Source organism: Sarcophilus harrisii, chromosome 5, assembly GCF_902635505.1.
Source record: "Sarcophilus harrisii chromosome 5, mSarHar1.11, whole genome shotgun sequence".
Taxonomy (NCBI): domain Eukaryota; kingdom Metazoa; phylum Chordata; class Mammalia; order Dasyuromorphia; family Dasyuridae; genus Sarcophilus; species Sarcophilus harrisii.
The window spans coordinates 147,228,011-147,249,202 of record NC_045430.1 but is presented as its reverse complement, the minus strand read 5'-3'; the positions used below and the strand labels follow the sequence as shown (position 1 = coordinate 147,249,202).

At 34.0% G+C, this 21,192-nt stretch overlaps 1 protein-coding gene across 1 annotated transcript in view; it reads left to right on the top strand.

The window, feature by feature from the left end:
- Positions 1–1,786: 1,786 nt before the first annotated feature.
- Positions 1,787–21,192, top strand: part of SLC26A5 (solute carrier family 26 member 5) — a 54,098-nt gene continuing 34,692 nt past the window's right edge. The window contains exons 1-4 of the mRNA XM_003771480.3: positions 1,787–1,850; positions 6,978–7,128; positions 16,404–16,609; positions 19,894–20,033. Of these exons, the coding sequence (XP_003771528.2) occupies positions 16,437–16,609; positions 19,894–20,033 (313 nt within the window). The 5' untranslated portion in view covers positions 1,787–1,850; positions 6,978–7,128; positions 16,404–16,436. The remainder of the gene's footprint in view (positions 1,851–6,977; positions 7,129–16,403; positions 16,610–19,893; positions 20,034–21,192) is intronic.

The following is a 21,192-nucleotide window of genomic DNA, read 5'->3' as shown; positions in this document are numbered from 1 at the left end:
TCATATGATAATACTTGCATCCTATGGGCCCTTTGCAGATTTTATGATACGCTTTTGCATATAATTTCATTTGGTCCTTACAATAATTTTAAGAAGTATTTTTATATGAGAGTATTTATATAAATATTATGTTTATTTATATAAATATAATTTATATAATATATAATTATATAGTGTTTATTATATTATTGATTTTTATTTGTATATGTATACATATTCATATATTATTATAACATATATTAAATAATACAATTATATAAATATAATTTCTATAAAATTTATATAAATATCATATATTTATATCAGAGTATTTTTACCCCCATTTTAATAACAGTAAAAATGAGGCTTATGAGGTTAAATTTCTTCTTGTGTGACTTGTTAAGTAGAAGGAATGAGATCTTACCCAGAGTTTTTAACTCCAGGCCCTATATTCTTTCCATTACTACTTTGCTAAGACAGAAATATGTTGTTCGCTTGTTTCAGTTGCCCTATAAGTAGAATACCTAGCATTATTTACCTTGCATTTATTTTTAGCGATTTAACATTTGGGGAAGTGTTTTACAATTACCTCATTTTATCTTCACAACAACTCTGGCAGGGAGGTGCTATCATCATACCCATTTTACAGAAGGCACTGGATCTTTTGCACACACACACCCCCACGTGCCTCAGAATAGTTCTGTTTGTATTATAACAGAGTATTGGCACAGGGAAGATGACTAATAGGAGGGGAGGGGAAGAGAAAAGATGCTAGAATACGAGTTAGAAAGCATTATAACTAGAAAGGCTCCAACAAGGAAAAAAGAGGAAAAACAAAAAGTGGAAGGGAAAGTGTAAAAAAAATAATCCACAAACCTTGAAATCTAATTAGTCTTGGGAGATGGAAAAGGCTCTCTGAGTCCAAAATAATCTTAATGTTTATAAAGTAGTGTAGAGAGAGAGAGATGGCAGGAAAAGAATTAAAGAAGTTAGGAAGAGAAGCCGGGGGAGGGGGGGGGGGCGGATATGCTTTACATTTTAGATTTATTGAGTCTGAGGTCCAAAGCTATTTAAAATTTGATAGTAGGAACTAAATGGTGAATTTCGAGACATCCAAATCATAGCAAATACCTGCAGGAAAGGAAATAAAAGAGAGAAGGACTTAGGCCCAGCCACTTCATATTACTGATAGAAAGTTAAGGCATTGAGATGTTAAGTGACACAGTTATATGGGTACTTAATAACTAATATTTGAATCCCGGTCCTGACTTCAAATTTTTAAAAAGTGGGAAAAAGTTTGGGATGTGAGAAATTGCACAATAAACATTGCACAGCTTTGGGATTTAACGGTTCAGTTAGTTGGGGTCACTCAGGCTTCGAAGATGAAAGTCCGTGGCTCCTTGCAGTTTCGAGTAAGGGGCGGAATGGCCGGGAGAAACAAGGTTGGAAAAAACAGAGAACTGATTGAGACCTAGCCCACGAACTTCGAGACTAGAATTGGAGTGCAAACACGTGTCCACTGGGGCATTGTGGGCGCTTCATGTCCGCGTCGGCCACGAAGCAGGGGAGGGGGGAAGAGGAGGGGAGGCGCAGTGAGGGATGCAAAAGAGGGAGGGAGAACCACGCCTCCCAGATGCGCCTTAGTCTTTGCGCTTGGCTTGTGTTACCTGCTAAGGAGCTCGGCCCCGGTGTTGCCTGCATTGTCGGAGCCCTGCACCGGGACTGACTGAGCGCCCGCGGGGCGGGGCGTAGCTTAGAAGTAGCAGAAACTTGCAGTGCGGATACGGGACAGAAGGACAGGAGCGGGAGCCGGGCGGCCACGGCGGCGGCTGCAGCTCCCGGGCTCCCGCTGCTTTGGCGGAGCTGCAGGGGTGAGTCCAATTCCAAGAGGACCCCCGGGTTGAGTGGTGTTCTGCAGGGGCGGTGGGGATGCGGGACGGGGCTTTGCATTTCATCGGGTGGGAGTATCTCCTGAAGCCAGCTCTTCCCTGAGACGCGGTGGTGATTGGCTTCTCAAAAACCATTTGGAGCGCACAAAGCTCTTGAAGGTCCAACTGAGCCAAAAAGGCTTCAGGTGGGCTCCGGGGTAGACTGAGCGATTGTATCCGGAGCACTAATCCAGCTGAAAGCAAAAATCATCTTCACCTGGCTGGGAACTTATTTCAGCTACAGCAACAATTAAAAATCAGAGGGTGCAAGATTTAGAGCTTTTGGAACTGTACTAGCTGTTAAGGCAAATTCCCTCATTTCACAGGTGAGGAAACTAAGGTTTCGATGGAGGGGTTAAGTACCCAAGGTCTCACAGTTAGTAAGTGTCCAAAGTTTGGTTTGACCCCTAAGTGTTCCACATGAGAAGAGTTGCCTCCAATGTTGATAGAGACAGTGAGTTTACTTGTCAAAATCGCAGATCTCTCACCTGTAATAGAATTGTAAAGGAGAAAAAAGCAATAGGTAACTGTTTCTTGCACAAGGCTAAGAAATAGCTTAGTGATTTTGGAGAGAATGGTTGAAGAGAAATTTATGGCTTGGGCATTTATTTCTCTTCTTAAAGCTTAAAACAAGACAATAAAAGGATCGGGGCTCCCGTTTTGCTTTTGAAGGACTCCAAAATCTCCTTCTTGAATTTTTTTCCAGCACATAGTAGGGAGTGTTGATCAAAATTAACGCCTAATAAATCTTTATGGGACGGAGAATGAATATTGGAGCCATGGGATCCTAGAACTGTAAGAGACTTCATGGGTGATCTGAAACATTTTGTAGATGGAGATGAGATTTTGTAGATAATGGAAGCCCAAAGAATTTAATTGATTTGGCTAAGGTCTCTCATAAAATAGGGATCAGAGGCTGAATTTGAACCCAGGTTCTCCTTCTTTAAAACTACTAGGATTCTTTCCACTATACTGTACTGCTTCCTCAGCTTGGACTCCAACTATAGAGTGATAGAATTTGGGAGAAAATGAGATTTCTTCCTTTATCTTTTACACAACTTTATTGTTCTCTGTATTCTTTTTGAGTGAGTTATTTCTCCTAACAATGTTATTGGGGGGGAGAGAAGAATTGTGTTGGTTTGGGGGGGTGTGTGTGTTTGCTTGCATTCAACTTAATTTTCATTCTCAGTTATTGTAATTTAAGAAATAAAAAACATCTAGCATCCTGAGCCAGACTTTTAATGCTCATCTTTTCTGCTTTTCCATCCTGAAATCTGCAGGGTTCCCCCTCCCCCCAAGCACCTTTAAAACAAAAGCATATCTTATCTTTTCTACAAACCCCAAGCACTTCACCTCCTTGGCTATTTCTTCAGCTCATCCCCCTCAGCTATATAAGTAGTGAGCTCATTTGAGCCTAAAGTATCACGTAAGAGGAAACAAAAGGTTCTAGAAAAGCCTCTGTCACTGATTGTATAACTGGACAAATCCCAGTTGCTAAATCTTAAAGTTTCTTCTTGTAAAATAAAGGATCACTCTAGCCACTTGCTTAGGTTTTTTTAGCCCTAAATTTATGCAATCTGTCATTCACCATTTTACATTTTTTTCCTTATCACTTTCATTTAACATTAAATAATATATTTAAGAGATATGAATTTGAGAAAATTACATTTAATAAAAGCTAAAATTGGAGGTAGATGAGCAGCATTATTGAAAAGCTACTCAAATAAGAAAAAAAGAAAATTGAGGGTGTAATGAAAAGAACAAAAGTTTTGGAGTTAGTTAATCCTGACTGCTGTAAAAGTGAGTTTAAGTTAAGAAAACAAATTTTCAAGTATCCGGATCAGATCCAATACTCTGGAGAAGATAGGATGAGTTCTTTTGAACAAGGTTGTAATTAAATGCATCTAGGTGGTAAGGAAGTTTTTGTTGTTTTGTTTTGTTTTTGTTGTTTGGGATTTTTTTTAGAGGTGCCCACATGCCTAGAAGTGGAAGATAAGTTTCAGGAAAATTTGTATTTTAGCATCTTCACTCTGCTTGAACTGAAATAAGGTTAACATTACTTTGAAATACCTAAGAATTCTCTTTAAATTCTGGGTTAAGAATGGAACAAGTTTTTAAACCTCTGTGCTTAGAATCTCTGTCAAATGAATATTTGTTACCTACATTAGATACATTTAAAATGATTACAAAAACTATTACATACTTGTATACTTTTAACAATAGCTTAATGAGAAAATAGTCACAGGGCAGCTAGATAGGATAAACCTTTGTAAAATGTAATTTTTAAAAAGATTCAAGTTTCCTTACTTCCCTGTCCTAGTTGTTCATACTAAGCACTCTTTCTAATTACTGCAGTGTAGATTTATATCTGAAGACTTCCTTGGAGAAAAAAAATCCTCACTAATTTGCATTAGAAACAAACTTAGGGTAAAGAATTAACAGGTAGGGTTGCTACCAATAGATCTCCTAAGTGCTTTTCTGGAAAGCATTCTGCTTATTAACACCTGAAGCCTGACTTGTGTTGGGGTTTTTTCCCCCTGGAACTAACTACTTTGAAACTACACAGAGTTTCACGTTCCTCATTTATTTATGAACAACACTAAAACGAAACCAGGTGAAAAACCAAGTGTGGCTTTTCATTCAGGCTGAGAGGCCTCAATGGATGATTCTCTGATTTAGAAAACATTTCTAGCAGTGAGCTCACCTATCAGTACTTTCTGTATATTGCATTTAATTCAAAATCAAGTAATTGAGTATTCAATACATTCTAACTGCCACAATATTTTTTCCTATCCAGTCACTTTGCAAGTATCCTTACCACTGGGCTTCAAAAGTCTTGATATTTTATGAATTTCAAAGCAAAAGAAAATTAATAAAAATAATGGACTTTATAGAGAATTTGTCCATTTTACCTGACGCTGATATTGCATCATCTCTGAGTTAATAAGGAGAAAGTATACTCATGGAAAATGAGACAGGTGATTTTTTTTCCCCCTCTGTTTTATCACTTCTAAATAACCTTTTATATCAACTCTGCATTTCAACGTGGATAAATAAGCTTCTCAGTGATTTAAACATCTCATTTTATCCTAAACTCCATCTTTCCCTCTTCAGTCTTTTCACAAATCAGTTACTGATTTTAATTTTGCTTTCTTTCCCTCTTCTCACACACTTTAGTGCAAGTCCAGCTGAACTATAAATTGTCCAAAGGATGGTGAAAAGCAGGAGAGAAGCTAAAGTGAAATAAAGGAAATTCAAAAATTGAATAACTATTACCTCAATAAAGTGTGTTGATTACAAATAGTTTACATACAAGTTTAATGAATACCTTGAGGTTATTTGTTCTTTTCAATAAACGATCTTTTAAGTGTGTCAAACATATTAGTTCATGAAAGATAAAGATTCATAAAGAAGAAAAGGCAAATGTATTTTTAACTGAAGTTTTTCTCAGATTTTATCTTCTATATTCTGATTTCCTCTCCACTTGATTTTTAAAAATTCAATTTTATTTTCTTTTCATAATCATAGTCTCTCTTTTCCACCTGCCTTTTCCAACTCTGAGAAATAGGGGTGGGGAGGAGAAGGATTAAATCTTTAACAAAAAAGTCAAGCAAAGTAAATTCCCAGATCAGTTAAGTCCAGTATATCTGTGTGTTATGGTTTATCATTGAGTTAACAATTCTTAAGTCCTTTAAAAATTGTTTATTTTTATAATATTGTTGTCATTTTATAACATATTCTCAAGAGCTTCACACTTTACTTTCAATTAATTCATATATCTTCCCAGGTTTCTCTGAAATCATCACTGAAACACAATAGTATTCTATCATAGTCATATACCATAACTTGTTTAGCAATTGTCCAACTGATGAGCACCTCTTAGATCTCAATATTTGGCAACCATAGAAAGGCATGCTATAAATATTCTTGTATATGTTGGTCCTTTTTCTCTTTCTTTCATTTCTTTGGGGTATAGACTTAGTTGTGGTATTACTAGATCAAAGGATATTCATAGTTTAACAGCTTTGGGAGAATGGTTCTAAATTGCTTCCCAGAATGGCTAGACTGGTTTACAAATTCACCAGCACAACAATAATTCTCTTTCTTTTTTTCTTGTAGTGTGCTATAAAGGAAAGATCACTGGATTTAGAGGCAGAGAACCTAAATTCAAATTCATGCTTTGCTATTGTAGATCTTATTCAAATCACTTACTTTTGTTAGACCTCAGTTTCCTCATTTGTAAAATGAAAGGGTTAGAGCAGATTACATCAAAGCCCTTCCCAAATCTAAATCTATGATTCTATGATTTTATTCAAGGCAAGAGGCATTGGATTTTTTTTTATACTGAAACTATGATCTGAAGTTCTTATGGTATATATTCTTTCCAGCTTCAGTTTCTCATTGTCATAAAATCTTTTGAAATATTAACACAGATAAATGTATAAAACACTAGAAAATATTCTACAAATTAATAAACTTATAATTGAAAATCTGTAGAATTAAGCTACATACATAATCCTTTTCTTAAAAAAAAAATAATTGTCTATGATTTAACTGGTATCTCAAAGAGGCTTCCTATTCAGTGAACTAAATTTAAGTATAAGTTTAGAAAGACTGCACTTATATATGGGTGAGAGTGACATTTTATTGTCTGTCATATGTCTTCATAGTATATGTAATAATAATAATCACTGAAGTTTGTATAGTCAGGAAGTATTTATTAGGCAATTACTGTGTATAGGCCACTGTGTTTTAATAGTTTAAAGTACTTTGCATTCCTTATCTTGTTAGGTTCTTATAACAATTCCATGAGGTAGCTGCAAGATATATTTTTTATCACAGAAGAGGAAAATGAGGTTGAAGATAGTTAAGGGATTTCCCTAGGGTCACATATCTAGTAAGTGTTTGAGACAGAATTTGAATTTAGGGCCCTATATAAAAGTCCAGATCTTTGCTATGATATGGTGATGAATGGGTGGGATTGATAGATAGCATGTTTTCAAATTCTGTCAATGACTTCTGTAACAAAACAAAGCTATAATGTGAAGGGTTTTTCTTCATCTTTCACAGAGGGCAGGAGCAAAGGGCAGAGCCTATTTCCTAGCTATCTGAATTGAAGAAGCCACTTCAGACCCTATAATCAAAGCAACACTGAGTCACACTGGAGTCCACCACTGGAAAGCCTGCACTTCTACTTTCAGTGTTTTATCTTCTGATTTGGGTGAGTAGTAAATAACTAATATTTGCTTTAGGTTACATTATCATTGTATTGAGTCTTACTTGGATTAAAGTAGAAACTAAAATATCCAAAAACCTGAACTAAACACTGTGCTCTTGGAAAAAAAGAAGAAGAAAAAGATCAGAAAAAATAACAACCAACTCAGCATCCTCTCACTTTCCTTCATTTGGATCAGGGCATGATTAAACTGGTCCTTCAGGCGAGTGAACTTTTAATGGCCTTTGTTCTTATGAGGAAGCTGGCAGGCTGACCAGTTACAGTAACCAACAACCCTGACTGATAACATAGGAAAAAAAATTCTGTCCTAGAATGTCATTGATATAATCTTCTAAAGGGCAGAGACCAGGTTAATGGCATTCTCTTTGTGCAGTGTGTCCAGCCTGGTATCATTAGCCACTGGAAATGTTACAATTCTTGATGATGAGGAAGCCAGAATTTCATATGAATTATATATAATTACATGTATGCTTATATAATCATGTGATATATCATATACTATATGTAATAGATAGATATAGATCAAATTAAACCAGATTTTCTAAGAAGTAACTCGGATCAAATACAATGAACACATTCTAGTGACACATGCATGGGCAATGTAACTTTTCATCTTAGGTACTTTAGGTTTTTTACTCTATTCAAATTCTTCTAGTTTCTTGAAATTTGTTGACTGTAAAAATGAATAAAAATCAATACTTTCCTAAATCCCTCATCTCAATTGTAACTCCCCTAACCAATTACTTAACATAAAAACCATTACCAATATTAGAAATAGATTAACCTCCACAAAAGCCTGTCATGTTGTGGACAATTCCATCTAGCCATCAGACACTTTTACAATGTTATATCTATTGAAAATTGTGTATAAAATCTGGTCATTTGGTTGCTTTTAACTCAGAAATCTTAAATAATCCAATACTATACAGCCTTGTCCTTGTAGGTTTAGGAGATGTACTCATACCTAAATATTCATAATATTGCCCTTTCTCTTAATAGGATTCAAAGAGGTCATGGAAAATTCATTCTAACCCTCCTCCAGTTCTCTAGAAAAGTTCAGCATCCAATCTTTTGACTTATTCAACAATACCTAGCAGAGTACTTAGTATCTAATAAATGTTGACTCACTGATTTGGTTAGGTATAACTCTTCCTATTCCAGACAATTAGAAGATTATTGATTATGCTATAACCTCTCTCTCTCTCTCTCTCTCTCTCTCTCTCTCTCTCTCTCTCTCTCTTTCTCTCTCTCTCTTTCTCTCTTACATATTCCAGTGTTTAACTGGCCTTTTGATATTTTCTCCATTTGGTCTATGAGTTGTGGGGGTGGGGGAATAATCAAGTGAGGTGAAGATTACTACTTTGGTCACTGTTGAAATGTGAGCTTTCTCATTCAATATGAGATAAAAAATGATCCTCACACCTTATCAACAGTTGTAGACTATTAGATTACCAGAAACAGGGTAGGAAAAAAGAGGACATTGTCTATTTAATCTGCTGCTTGGATCTGCATACTCTGTCCATCACTTTGTATCTGTCGTAGGTGTTCATACTTTAAAAAATTATCACTTACATTTAAAGATTTCACATATTGATTTGTTCGTTGTTCATCTCTTTCCCACTTTCCTCCACTTCTCAAGTCATCCATGCAGAATATATGTGTGTAATATTAACGCTGGTTAGAAGATAAATACAAAAGAAAGCTTGGGGTAGAAGTGAGGGGAGATAGAGGACAAAAGAACAGACTGTCTTCTTCACTTTTAGCCTGAGTTTTAACTGTTGGATTTCTCTAAGAATAGATCTCCAAAAGGTGGTACCAGCCTTTGAAATGTTAAAGCTTAGATGCCATGAATAATTGCCCTCTCTAAGACTGACTCAGGAGGATTTGCCATCAGGAGTAAATTCACTGTCCAGACCTTTATTAAATTATAGACCTGCTATCTGGAAGAAGGTACCCTCTGCTAACTCTTTGTACTTTAATGACACCCTCAGTTCATCATTGGCCAGAGATTTCCCTTGATAACATAGCATGTATATAATAATCCATGTTTGTACCTTACTCTTTACCTTTTGGAGAGGAAAAGCAACTTCTAAATTCAATTAAAACTCCTCTTTTTTATACCCTAAAAAGATACCAGCATATACTATGCAAGTTATAATGAAGGATAAGGATATAGACTGGACCTGTTTTTTCATAATAATATTAATAATCACTAGCATTTCCAGAACACTTTAAGTTTTACAAAACATAAGCATATGATCTCTCCTTTGATCTTCACAACTGTTAGGTAAATGCTATTATCATCCCCAATTTACAAATGAAGAAATTAAGGTTCAGAGAATTTAAATAACTTGCTCAAGTTAGTATCTGAGGTAGGATTTAAACTCAAATCTTCCTGACTCCAAATCCAGGAGTTTAGTTGTGTTTCCATAACATTTCACTGGTTTGGAGAACTACCAGTGCAAGTCAGAACCTTCTCTGCAATTTATAGTTTGAATTGCCCAAAGCACCTAGAGATTAAGTGAATTGACCAAGATCACACAAAGCCAACTTTCCATATCATGCTGACTATGTAGCAAATTAGCAGTGGCACTATTGGAACATAAATTAATCTTCACAAACTACAATTTTGTCCGGGAAAAGCAGCTAAAACTTGTGTGCAGCTGTCTTAAGACTATATGTTGCAAAGAAGGTGTTGACCTGCTTTTTCATATGGGAATGTTCTAAACCAATGAAATGGCAGATTTAGCCTCTGTTTTAATCCCTTTCCCTCTTTAAAGCCAATCATAGTTGTCAGTAGCAAGCGAGTAATAATCATATTAACTACACTATAAAATTACACAGCACTTGATAAGCATTATCTCATTGGATCCTCACAACAATTCTGTGCAGGGGATACTATTATTATGCCTGTTTTACAGATGAGAAAACCGAGACTGAGAAATTAAGTGATCTGAGGCACTGTTCAAACTTTTCTTCCTGATTCTAAAACCAGCATTCTATTTACTGAGCTATGCTGCCTTTCTCTTCACAGCCTGAATCTAAGGAGATTTCATATTATTAAATGATAAACAACTCTAGTGGAACACAAATCTGAATTGTTGGAATATTTACCCTAAGCCTATGTAGTCATGGAAATTGAATACTGAGTATCTCTGAAATATTCCTGGATAGAAAATAGATGGTGCAGCTTTAAAACACTTCATTATAATAGAATAGTACATGAAGAGATCAAATGCATTTAATAAACTTGAATAATTCTTCAGGGCCCCACTTGTTATCTTTAAGAATCTGGTAGGTGAGGTTTAATTCCCTTCTCATACACCTGTGATTAGGCAAGGTGGTATCATCCAGTTTTTATCCTAGGCCTACTAGCAGTAATAGATCCTAAGTATGGAATATAATAGTATGCTGGATCCCAAGATCTCCCCCTGAGACTGCCTCAAAAGATTGAATCTGTCTTTAAAGAGTTTTAAAAGGTTCTTTTCATGTTGCTTAACCTTTATCACTTTGTAATACTTTCACTAGATACTAGTGTTGCTTATATAGTTCTAAGTAAACATAATGACAAAACTAAAAATAAAAATTCATCATTCACTTTTAACGATAGAGAATCCTTGTGCTTCATGAAAATTAGAGAAAATGGTAAATGGTTCATAAAAATTATAGTAATTATTCTTTCTCTCTCCACAGTCAAAGAGCAATTGCTTATTTTCTCACTTTTAGTTCTCTAGTATTAATATCATTTTCCTTGATAGAACTTTAAGTTTAATCACATCATCTGTTAACACACAATCACATAAATATACATTAAAATATATAATTTGTTATTCAGTCATTTCAGTTGAATCCAACTCTCCATGATCCCATTTGGGGTCTTTTTGGCAAAAATACTAGAATGGTTTTACTATTTCCTTTTCTAGTTCTTTTTACAGCTGAGGAAACTGAGGAAAGCAGGGTTAAGTGACTTGGCCATGGTTACATCACGTAGGTATTAACTGTCTGAGGTCCGATTTGAACTCGGGAAGGTGAGTCTTTCTGACTCCAGGCTCAGGAATCTATCCACAGCATATATTCAATAGAATATATTTTCCTTGTCTTCCTTGTCATACAAAAACTTCTTTATTGATTGAGCCACCAAATAGAGGTGCACAAGTAAGAATTTCTGAACCTCAATTTTTTCATTGCTAAAGTAATAAATAGTTGGACTAGATGAGTTTTATGGAGTCTTCCATCTCTAAAATTCTATGATTCATGTCTCCTCTACAGTGAGAAACTTTTTAGGCTCTTTTCTTTGAAATAGTAGTTAACGGCAGCAGCAGCAACATTTACATAATGCTTACTAAGTACTAGGCATTGTGATTACTTTACAATTGTTATCCCATTTGATCTTCACAACAATCCTGGGAGATCAGTATTATTAATTATTCCTCTTTTACAAATAGTGAAACTAAGGTAAACAGAGACATTTGAACTCGGGTTTTCCTTAATTTGGGCCCAGTGCTCTGTCCTCTGTACCAGTCCTAGTTGCCTCAATGAAAAAAATGAAGTTAAAACTCCTAGGACCTTTTAACTTCTCCGAAACATTTAGTGACGAAAATATTTGATATTGACATTGGATGTGTCTTGATTTTGTATCGGGATTAGAGGAGAAATTTGGCTGTCTCACAAAAGTCACAATCTCTACTAAATTAAAAAAAAAATTTTAACCATCACGGTAATAATAAATTGCAGTCAGCCTCTGAAGGCTTGTGATAAGTTAGATAAGTCTTGTTATTCAATACCTCAAGTTCCTTCACTACTTTGCCACCCAGCCTAATTGATAACAGGGTACTGATAGTCTTTGGTGTTTAATTATTAAATCACTGTTGTTGAGCTTGAAAATTACTCAGCAAGAACATTTCATTTATCTCTCTTTTTTCTGTTCTTTTCCTCAATACCAATTACTTATCCCAATTGACAGATCTCAGAAGGAAAAGGAAAAAAAAAATCTTTCAACTGATATATATATAGTACCCTAGTACCACCAAAGATACTAATTCCCTATCCCTTCTTTCTTCATTTCTCTTCTTTATCTATTGATGCTACAGATTTTAAACCTTTCTTTAAGCCTATTGTGGGGGGGTGGGGGGGAGGAGAAGAAAAACTATGCAATCTCAGTTCATCTGAGTTTTTACCTAATTTAAACCTAGATAGAGCCTCTGTATTGACTCAAGACTGGTTAAGACTTGGTTCTTAAAATAGTGAAGTGGAAAGTATGCTGCACTTGGAGTCAGTAGAGGTCTGGGTTCAACTTCTTCTGGCATTTATTAGCTAAGGGACCGCAAGCAAGTCACTTAGCCCAAATTTTCTCATCTGCAAAATGAGGAAATAATACTCTTAGTCCTGTCTTGGAATCAGATTGAAGCTCAAATGAGATGATGTAGATCAAACATTTTGCAAATTTTAAAGGACTACATAAATGCCAATTATTATTATTGTAGTTATTATCATCATTCTGTTTGAGCTCAGATATCAGCTTCTCAGCAGAAGCTGTTCTTGTAGCCCTCAACTACTAGTTTTCTCCCTCCCTAACTACTTCTTTGCATTTAAATGCATTAATTCTCTTTCTGTTTTTTTTCTGTATCTGGGTATATATGTTGTTTTCTATTAATCTCTCTTGAAAACATATATTGATTTGTTTTTGTATCTATATCCAAAGTGTAGTGTAGTGTCTGGCACACAATAGGCACTTAATAAATGCTTATTGATTGATTTTATTCCCACATGTTATGCCACATGCTCTGATGTGCTCCCCTTAATCAAGAGTTGCTCGACATAAAATGGATATAAATTTTACATTGTGAAGAAATCAATCTCTCCTATCCAGCTGCTAGCTCCTTATCCTTTCCTTCTTTCAGACTTTCCACATTTGATTGTTCATTGAGCTCCTGCAGGACAAGAGCTCAGAGTATCTTGTTCAAAAATTTATAATAGTATCCTAATGCCTCATATTAAACTGAAATAAATTTTGAGCTTCAAAGCCTTTTTTTTAACTGTTCCCCCCATCACCTAAATTATCATTCTCATTTTTCCTCAAATACTCCAAATTTTTATTCTTTACTTTTTATTCTATATTTTTACATATACCATTCATTTCTCACTAATCCATGCTGTTTGATATCTTTCTCCTCCTTCAAGGCTCAGCTCTTTCGGCTGACAGTCCCTTCCAGCTAAAAGTGTCCTCTTTCCAAAGTTTTCCTAGTACAATTTCCTAGACACTCTCCTTTCTTTTTTCCCCTATTCTCTAAATGCTTATTGAATAGTGAATATGACTTCCGACTTCACATTTATAATGGATATCACAATGCTTGCCTTCTCAATGGGTAGAGAAGGGGGTAGGGGAAAAGAAATAATTTGAAACTGAAAACCTAAAAATAAATATTTAAAAAAAGTTTTAAAAATCTTTTTAAAAAATGCTTTTTAACTTACTGGCTTTCTCCCTTTTCCATTCTACTTTGTACTATATCTATTTGTGTATTTCTTGTATCCCTGTTAGTAAACCATAAACTTTTTGAGAGCAGGGCTATGTCATTTTTCATCTTTGTATCTTTGGCACCAGCACAGTGCCTTACACAAGACAGGTGTTCAATAAATGTGTGTCAAATTGTATCACTGAATCAAATAAACATCATATATTTATTGATCTTGACCTTGTTCCAAGGGTTTTCTTTGGACTTCTGCTGTTGGAGACTTAATAGCTTTTTAACATTATACATCATTATAAAATCATTTCTTTTCAGAAAAGTCAAGGAAATTGAGATAGAAAAGTTCAGGAGATTCACCCAGGATCCATTTAAATTGTTGCAGAAATCATGTATTAAGTGAATTGTGATCTGAATATGTTTGCCTCAGTTATTACTGAAAAGAAAATTGGCACTAAAGCCAAATGTAATTTTATAATTCATATGACTAATTAAAATATTTGAATAATGAACAAAATTTTCCCAATGCCAAAATTGGTTTAAGTCAGATGTAATTGTCTTAGAAAAAAGAAGAGGTATTCAAAGTAATAACAAATTGGATAATGAACCTTCAGCATCACAATTATAACTTGTAGTTTCATATATCGGGTAGAAAAATATAAAGGAAAAACAAATTTAAAATACATATTGGCTAGAGGCAAATATAGCAAGGGGGAAAGGAATAGGAAGATCTTGAGATCCTAGTAATATTATTCAAGAGTGAATTATATTATACATATATGTATATGCACACATATATAATGATATACATATGTATACATCAATAGAGCAGCAGGCCTGGACCCAGGAAGGCCTGAATTCAAATCTGACCTTAGACACTAACTATATGACCCAGGGTCAACTTGCCTCAGTTTTACCAACTGTTAAGTGGGAGTAATGATAACACCTACTCCCCAGGATTGTTATAAATACAAAATGAAATAGTATTTGTGAAGTATTTAGCACAATTTCTATCACATAGTTTTTAATATTATTCACTAACTCTTACCCAAATACCCATTTTATTTTAAGGCCATGGAGAAATTAGAAAGGGAAAACTGTCCACACAAGAAAATAAAAAATAGGATTTATAATAAAACACTAAAAATAAATTGGGGAAATTGATACAAATGTATAAAAGCTAAGTCATTCTTCAATTAAGAAATGGTCAAAGGATATGAACAGTGAATTCTCCAAAGAAGAAATGTAAATTATTAACAATCATGTGAAAAATGCTAATAATGGAAATGAAAATTAAAACAATTCTAAGGTTCCACCTCATACTATCAGATTTACAAAAGGAAACATAAAAGAAAATGATATTGTTGGAGCAACTGTGGAAAGACACATTGATGTACTATGGCTTAAGCTGTGGCTTGGCCTGATTATTCTAAAAAGCAATTTAGATCCATGCTGAAAAAAAGTTACTAAACTATACACATCCTTTTATTCAGTGATACTAGTAGTAGTAACATACCCCAAAGAGTTCAAAGAGAGAAAGGTCCCATATGTACCAAAATAGTGATAGCAGCCCTTTGTGGTATCAAACAACTGGAGACAAAGCATTCATTGATTAGGGAATGGATGGATAAATTATGGTATATAAATAATGGAATGTTATATTGTCATGAAAATGACAAAGAGAGAGAAACCTGAAAAAACTTGTGTAAATTGATCTGGAGTGAAGTGATTAAAACCAGGAGAACCAAAGTATACAATGGCTATAACACTGTAAAAGAAAATAACTTTGAAAGACTTCAGATCTCCTATAAATACAATGAACAATGCAGAAGAAGGGAGGAAAGAAGGAAAGAAAATGGTTCTCAACTCTTGACAGAAGATGGGTTTTATATATACAATGAAACATTTTCATAGATAACAATGTATAAATTTGTTTGGCTTAATTATACTTATTTGTTACAGGAAAGAAATTTTATTATTTCAAGGGAAAATCAGAGGAGAGTAATGAAAAAGATGCAAAAAAAAAAGAAAGAAATGAACATTTTTAAAATTACACAAAAGTACAGAAGAAAGTTTAGAAAGGGACTCAAGTAGTACACTATTGAGTAAAAGTAACATATACTTTTAAAGATATTTATTGGTAAGAGAGAGTGTCTTGCATACAATTTTTACATATGGAAAAATTCATATTTGTTGTTTGTCAAGCTCATAATAAAAGAAAATTTGGAAAACAAGAAATTTATATAGATAATAATTTAAATAAGCATAACAAATGAAACGAAAAAATTTCTTGTGCAGAGAAAATTCATATTACATGAAATATGTTATTAAAATATTTGTTATATACACCACAATTATTATGACTGTGAAAAAGCCCTAAATTATTTAATTACTATTAGAAACAATAGTAACAAATTAGAATCATTTAGTTTAAAAAAAAAAAAAGAGCTAATGGACAAAGTTTTCAGAATGTAAAGAGTAGTAATAAAAACGATGCTAACAAGCTGCTTTTCATGTCATCAAAGAAGTGGAGAATTGGGAGAAGTATAAAATAAAGTTACTGAAAAGCATTCTGACCAAAACAAAAATACCTGTTAAACACTGAAACAGACTGACAAGAGAAGTATAATTACCTCCTCTTGAATGCTTTAAGAAGATGAAGCAGAAATATCTTTCTTATGTTGCTAGGTACTATTTATATTTGAAAGAGCTGTCTGTCTTGGGGTTCTTCCCAACTTTTCTAATTATGTTCACACACACCCAGTCATCTAAATTATCTTTTTCTTTTCTTCACAGTGATACTCAAGCTAAACTTGTCAATTCCTAACAATGAATAACTTCCAGGATACTATGGATCACACGCAAGAAAATGAAATCCTTATAGCAACCCAAACATATTGCGTGGAACGGCCCATCTATAGCTATCCAGCCTTACATGGGAAGCTACACAAGAAGGACAAGGTTTCTGACCCTATAGGAGATAAGATAAAACGGGCTTTAAGGTAATAGCTTTTTACATTGTTATAGGGGAAAGGGGCCAAGGTATTTTGTATAGTCTGTAATAAACCTTTGTGAGGGACAGGACATATGGTCTAGAGAAGTTCTGTTTGTTGAAATAAAAACAAATGAATGATGGACACTCATGATTTAGAAAGCCATTTGTACCATTCTTTTAGTGTTGGATATATGGGCATGTAAATAAAGGCATATAGAAAGATACAAACATAGACTGAAATCTTGGAAGGGCTTCAGAGGTGATCAAATCCAACAAGTTGAGAAAAGTTAAATGACTCTGTTTAGCAGATGTCCTCTTAAATAAAGATATAGTATTTGAGGTCCTTCATAATTTAATTCCTTTCTGCCTATACAGTCTTCTTATACTTTTCTTCCCACCATGAATTCTCCAATCTAGTGACACTAGCTTCCTTGTTGTACCATTAATTAGATGCTCAAACTCTAAGCTCTGGATATTTTCTCATCTGTCTACCAGCTTCCCTGGCTGTCCCAGTTTTCTATGGGAAACCTCTTCCAAACCTTCTTAATTCTGATGCTTTTCTTCTCAATTTTTTTCCTATTTATGCATTATATATTCATTTTTCTTGTCTCTCTATTAAATTGTTAGCACCTTGAGGGAAAGACTTTTTTATATCTTTGTATACCTGGCACTTATCACAGTGCCTAGTATATAATAGGCTCTTAATAAATGTTTACTGACTTTCTGAGTAATTAGTAATAGGAACTAGGCCTGTGATTTCATTAATATAGGGAATTTCCAAATGAAGAAATTTTCTCTATCTGTGTAACCAATATAGGTCAACCTCTTTTATGCAAATTAGACTCTTAGAAAGGTGTCTAGAGCACTGAAAGATTAAGTCCCATAGATATTATACGTCAAAGACAGAATTTGAATAATCATCTTAAATATCACTGCTTATCAAGTGCCTCCTACATCTTGCCATTGTGTAAGTTTGTGAACAACCGACTCTGTACTTCTCAACCATCAAAGTAACTATCCACCTCTGCTCTCTTTTCCCCAAGAATTCCCCTCCCAATCCTGTTTTTCCATCCTTTCCCTAACTTCTTCATTCTTTGGTAGCATCCTTAGATTTTATTTTTTAAAAACAGGATAAAAGGATGACTCATTTTGGGAAGCAATTTACCTAGGCAAAGTAACAAGCCTAGAGATATTACCATGCTCTTTAGCAAATTTTGTTTTGAAAAAACTATTTACAAGATACCACAAAATGTGATTGTATTGCCTCCTAGTTTGAGTGATAATCAATATTTACATTTTCAATTACAGACTTACATTTACTATTGGAAAATAGGAATGAGTCAGGCAGGAAACAATCAGATTCCCTGGAGTGTTTCTATTAACTCCAAGACTTGCCTCAAATAGTACATATTGGCACATTATTTTAAAAAAATAAACTCAGACAATACTGAAGAAAATAAATAAGCAAAGAGAAATGGTTCATTGCCAAAAAAATAAGTTCCATTCTTTTGCTGACACCTTATTAAACCAAAATCCCAGTTTCTCAAGCCCCAAATTGGTTCCAGTGGGACAATTATTAACTAGTCTTCATACTAAAAAACCTGACTGTGGTTGAGAAGTAAAAGACAGGACTCAGAAAAGTTAGTTCTGATCCCATTTTCTTGCTGTTTTAATGGTCCTGCATCTCCAGGCTGCATCAGATTCCTAATTACCTCAAAAATTAGTACTGGAGACTTGTTCCTGTTGGTGTGAGTAGCAAAAAATATAATTTTAATTGTTTTTCTTTTACATAGGATTAATTCATTAATAGCAATAAGTAATGAATTCTAAAGGAAGTTTTCTATTTAATACTTTTTAATTTCTTTAAGAAATGGGAAAAGATATATGGGAAAAAATGATATAAATTTTGTTTCTTTAATAAATATTAGTCTTAATCCTAATTAGCATCTTTTTAAACTTTCATGAAGTACATAAGCATAATCTAAAAAAAGAGAAATAGGTATGATTTATATTTTTCTTGTTCCTGCTCAATCAAATTCACAAATCTAAGTGAAGTTGATAGACAGCAAGTTATATTAAAAACAGCACCGTACTAAGAGGTGGTAGACTTGGGTTTTGAAAGTAGCATTTTTAAAAGTTTTTGATGAGATTAAAAAATACCATGAAAAAATATAAAATATTATTTGTACAATGAACATGAATTATAATGAAACAGAGAAAAAGGGGAAAAGTAATAAGTTAAAAGCATTCAGCTTTTTAGGGGGTTCTGATCCTTTAGCTTCACAGTAATTATAGAGTTAAATGCAAGGTATTAAAAATATGAATGAGAAACAGTTTAAAATAAACATTGGCAATATACACAGCAAATAAGGTAGAAATGGCAATAAGGTTGGACTTATAAAATGTGTGATTTCACTTTACCTTTTTGCTTCTTAGTTATCTCATTTGTAATATGGAGATAATAAATATTCTCCTGTCTAAAGAGAAGTGCTATATCAGATGATCTCTTGAGGTCTTTTATAGCTCAGAGATCTGTGATTCTGGGTTAATGGGTTTTTCCCCCCCAGTATACCCTTTATTTAATTAATAGATACAGTTAACCACTAGAGGGCACACTGTACAAAACACAATTCACAAAAGAAGTATGCCTTTTCTACAAAACAGTATCAACACAGCAACAAAATAGTACATGGATTTTAAGTCTTATACTGATTATAGTGATTTTTGTACATTTTTTTGTTTGATTCCTTTTAGGACCAATTGCAATCTTGATTTAAACAGAATAATTCCCTACCTACTTCATAAATTGACCTAGGATGCATTCTACTTAGGATAATAGGTTAGGTTTCCTCCCCTTTCACCTTAGCCAACTTCACTTAGTTTTGTATTCTCATCTTATGTCTTTGATATCCTTTTCTACCTTTTCCTTCTGAGTGGGAAAATATGTATCATGTCTGTCTTTATCTTAGCCTCTCAAGTCTTGAATTCAATTTACTATACTGTTCTTGTGGTATTTTTTTTAATGACTTCTAAATGAAACCCCTCTTTTTTTCAGAATAAGATACAGATCATTGATCATAGTAGTAATTCAGCATCCGTCATAAATAAAATGGTCCTAAAAGACAAATCTTTCAGTTCTCTAACTTGTTCAGAATAGAAATGTCATCTAGACCACAAATTAGTGATCTACCTTAATGCAATAGAGTAATTACAGGGCTGGAAATGTCTGTTATGCATTTTACAAAGTTATATATTACTAATTTATCCTCTTTCTCCCTTTGTCTTTTCTAGTTGTACTCCAAAGAAAATAAGGAATATTATCTACATGTTCTTACCCATATGTAAATGGCTGCCAGCTTATAAACCAAGGGAATATGTATTTGGGGACTTTGTCTCAGGTATAAGTACTGGAGTGTTACATCTTCCTCAAGGTTAGTAAAACACAATCCATTTTTATTCTACTACTACATATAGCTGCCTTCTTTAAAATATATGACTTTCTTCTTTTTTGTGTTCCATCACAATTTGTACTTGTGTATAAATCATATTTTGCATCACTCTCATGACTTTTTTTAAATTATCCCTAAAAACATTTTTGAAAATCACTTTGTGAAAAAAGAATAACAAACATGAAACATGGTGTAATGGCTAGGGAGGCAACCTCAGAATCAGGAATGAATGGACATTTACCAAGCACTTAATATGCACAAAATACTATATTCACTATTGGAGATACAAATAAAAAAGCAAAGTAGCCTTCATTTTCAGCTAACTTATAGTTGACACACTTACGATGGTTCAACTACAAGTCAGGATGGAAAGGTCCAATGGTCCTTAGGGTCAGGTAGTATGGCCAGGGTGATATATCATCTTTTGTTTAGTTTCCATTGATAAAACCATATCCATTTTTCTGATGGATAAAATTTGACAATACTAACAACTTTAGTGGTGAAAACTTTGTTTTCTGAGTCCTCAATAGTTTTCAGTGGCTTGCTTTCTGAGAAAGTAGGGGCTATCTCACTGGCTGAGGAAATTGGTAGGACTGTGTTGCCAATTGCTTCATCTTATATCTTATTAATAGATAGATAGATCTGTATATATACACATATCTTCTATGTATCAATATATACTGGCATATATGCACTCACGTATATATGTAAGTACATATGTGCATGCATGCAGATCTACAAATACTGCCTTTGCAGCTCTTGACAATGAGCCATTATTTTCTTTGAGACTCAACTTTAGTTGTGAAGTTACTTTTTTCTGAGTTTCTCTTTTGGCCAACTCTTAACTTATAATATTTCTTCCTAGCATTTGGCATCTAATGTTTCCTCATATCTCCAATGTTAGTTCCTAAATTGTCATTTTTGTCAAGGTCAGACTTGACCATCTGATGCACTCTAGAATGGTGGAGTAGTTAAATCCTGTTAGATTCTGCCTCAACTTTCCATATTGCTGCTGCTAACTTCCATATCTTCTCTGTCCAGATTCAAGGTTTGGACATTGTTCTCATAAACTTTGTAGTTAACTATCCTTAGTCAACATGCTACCTTGGACTTCTGCTTTTCCACTCCTGAGGTTTCTGTA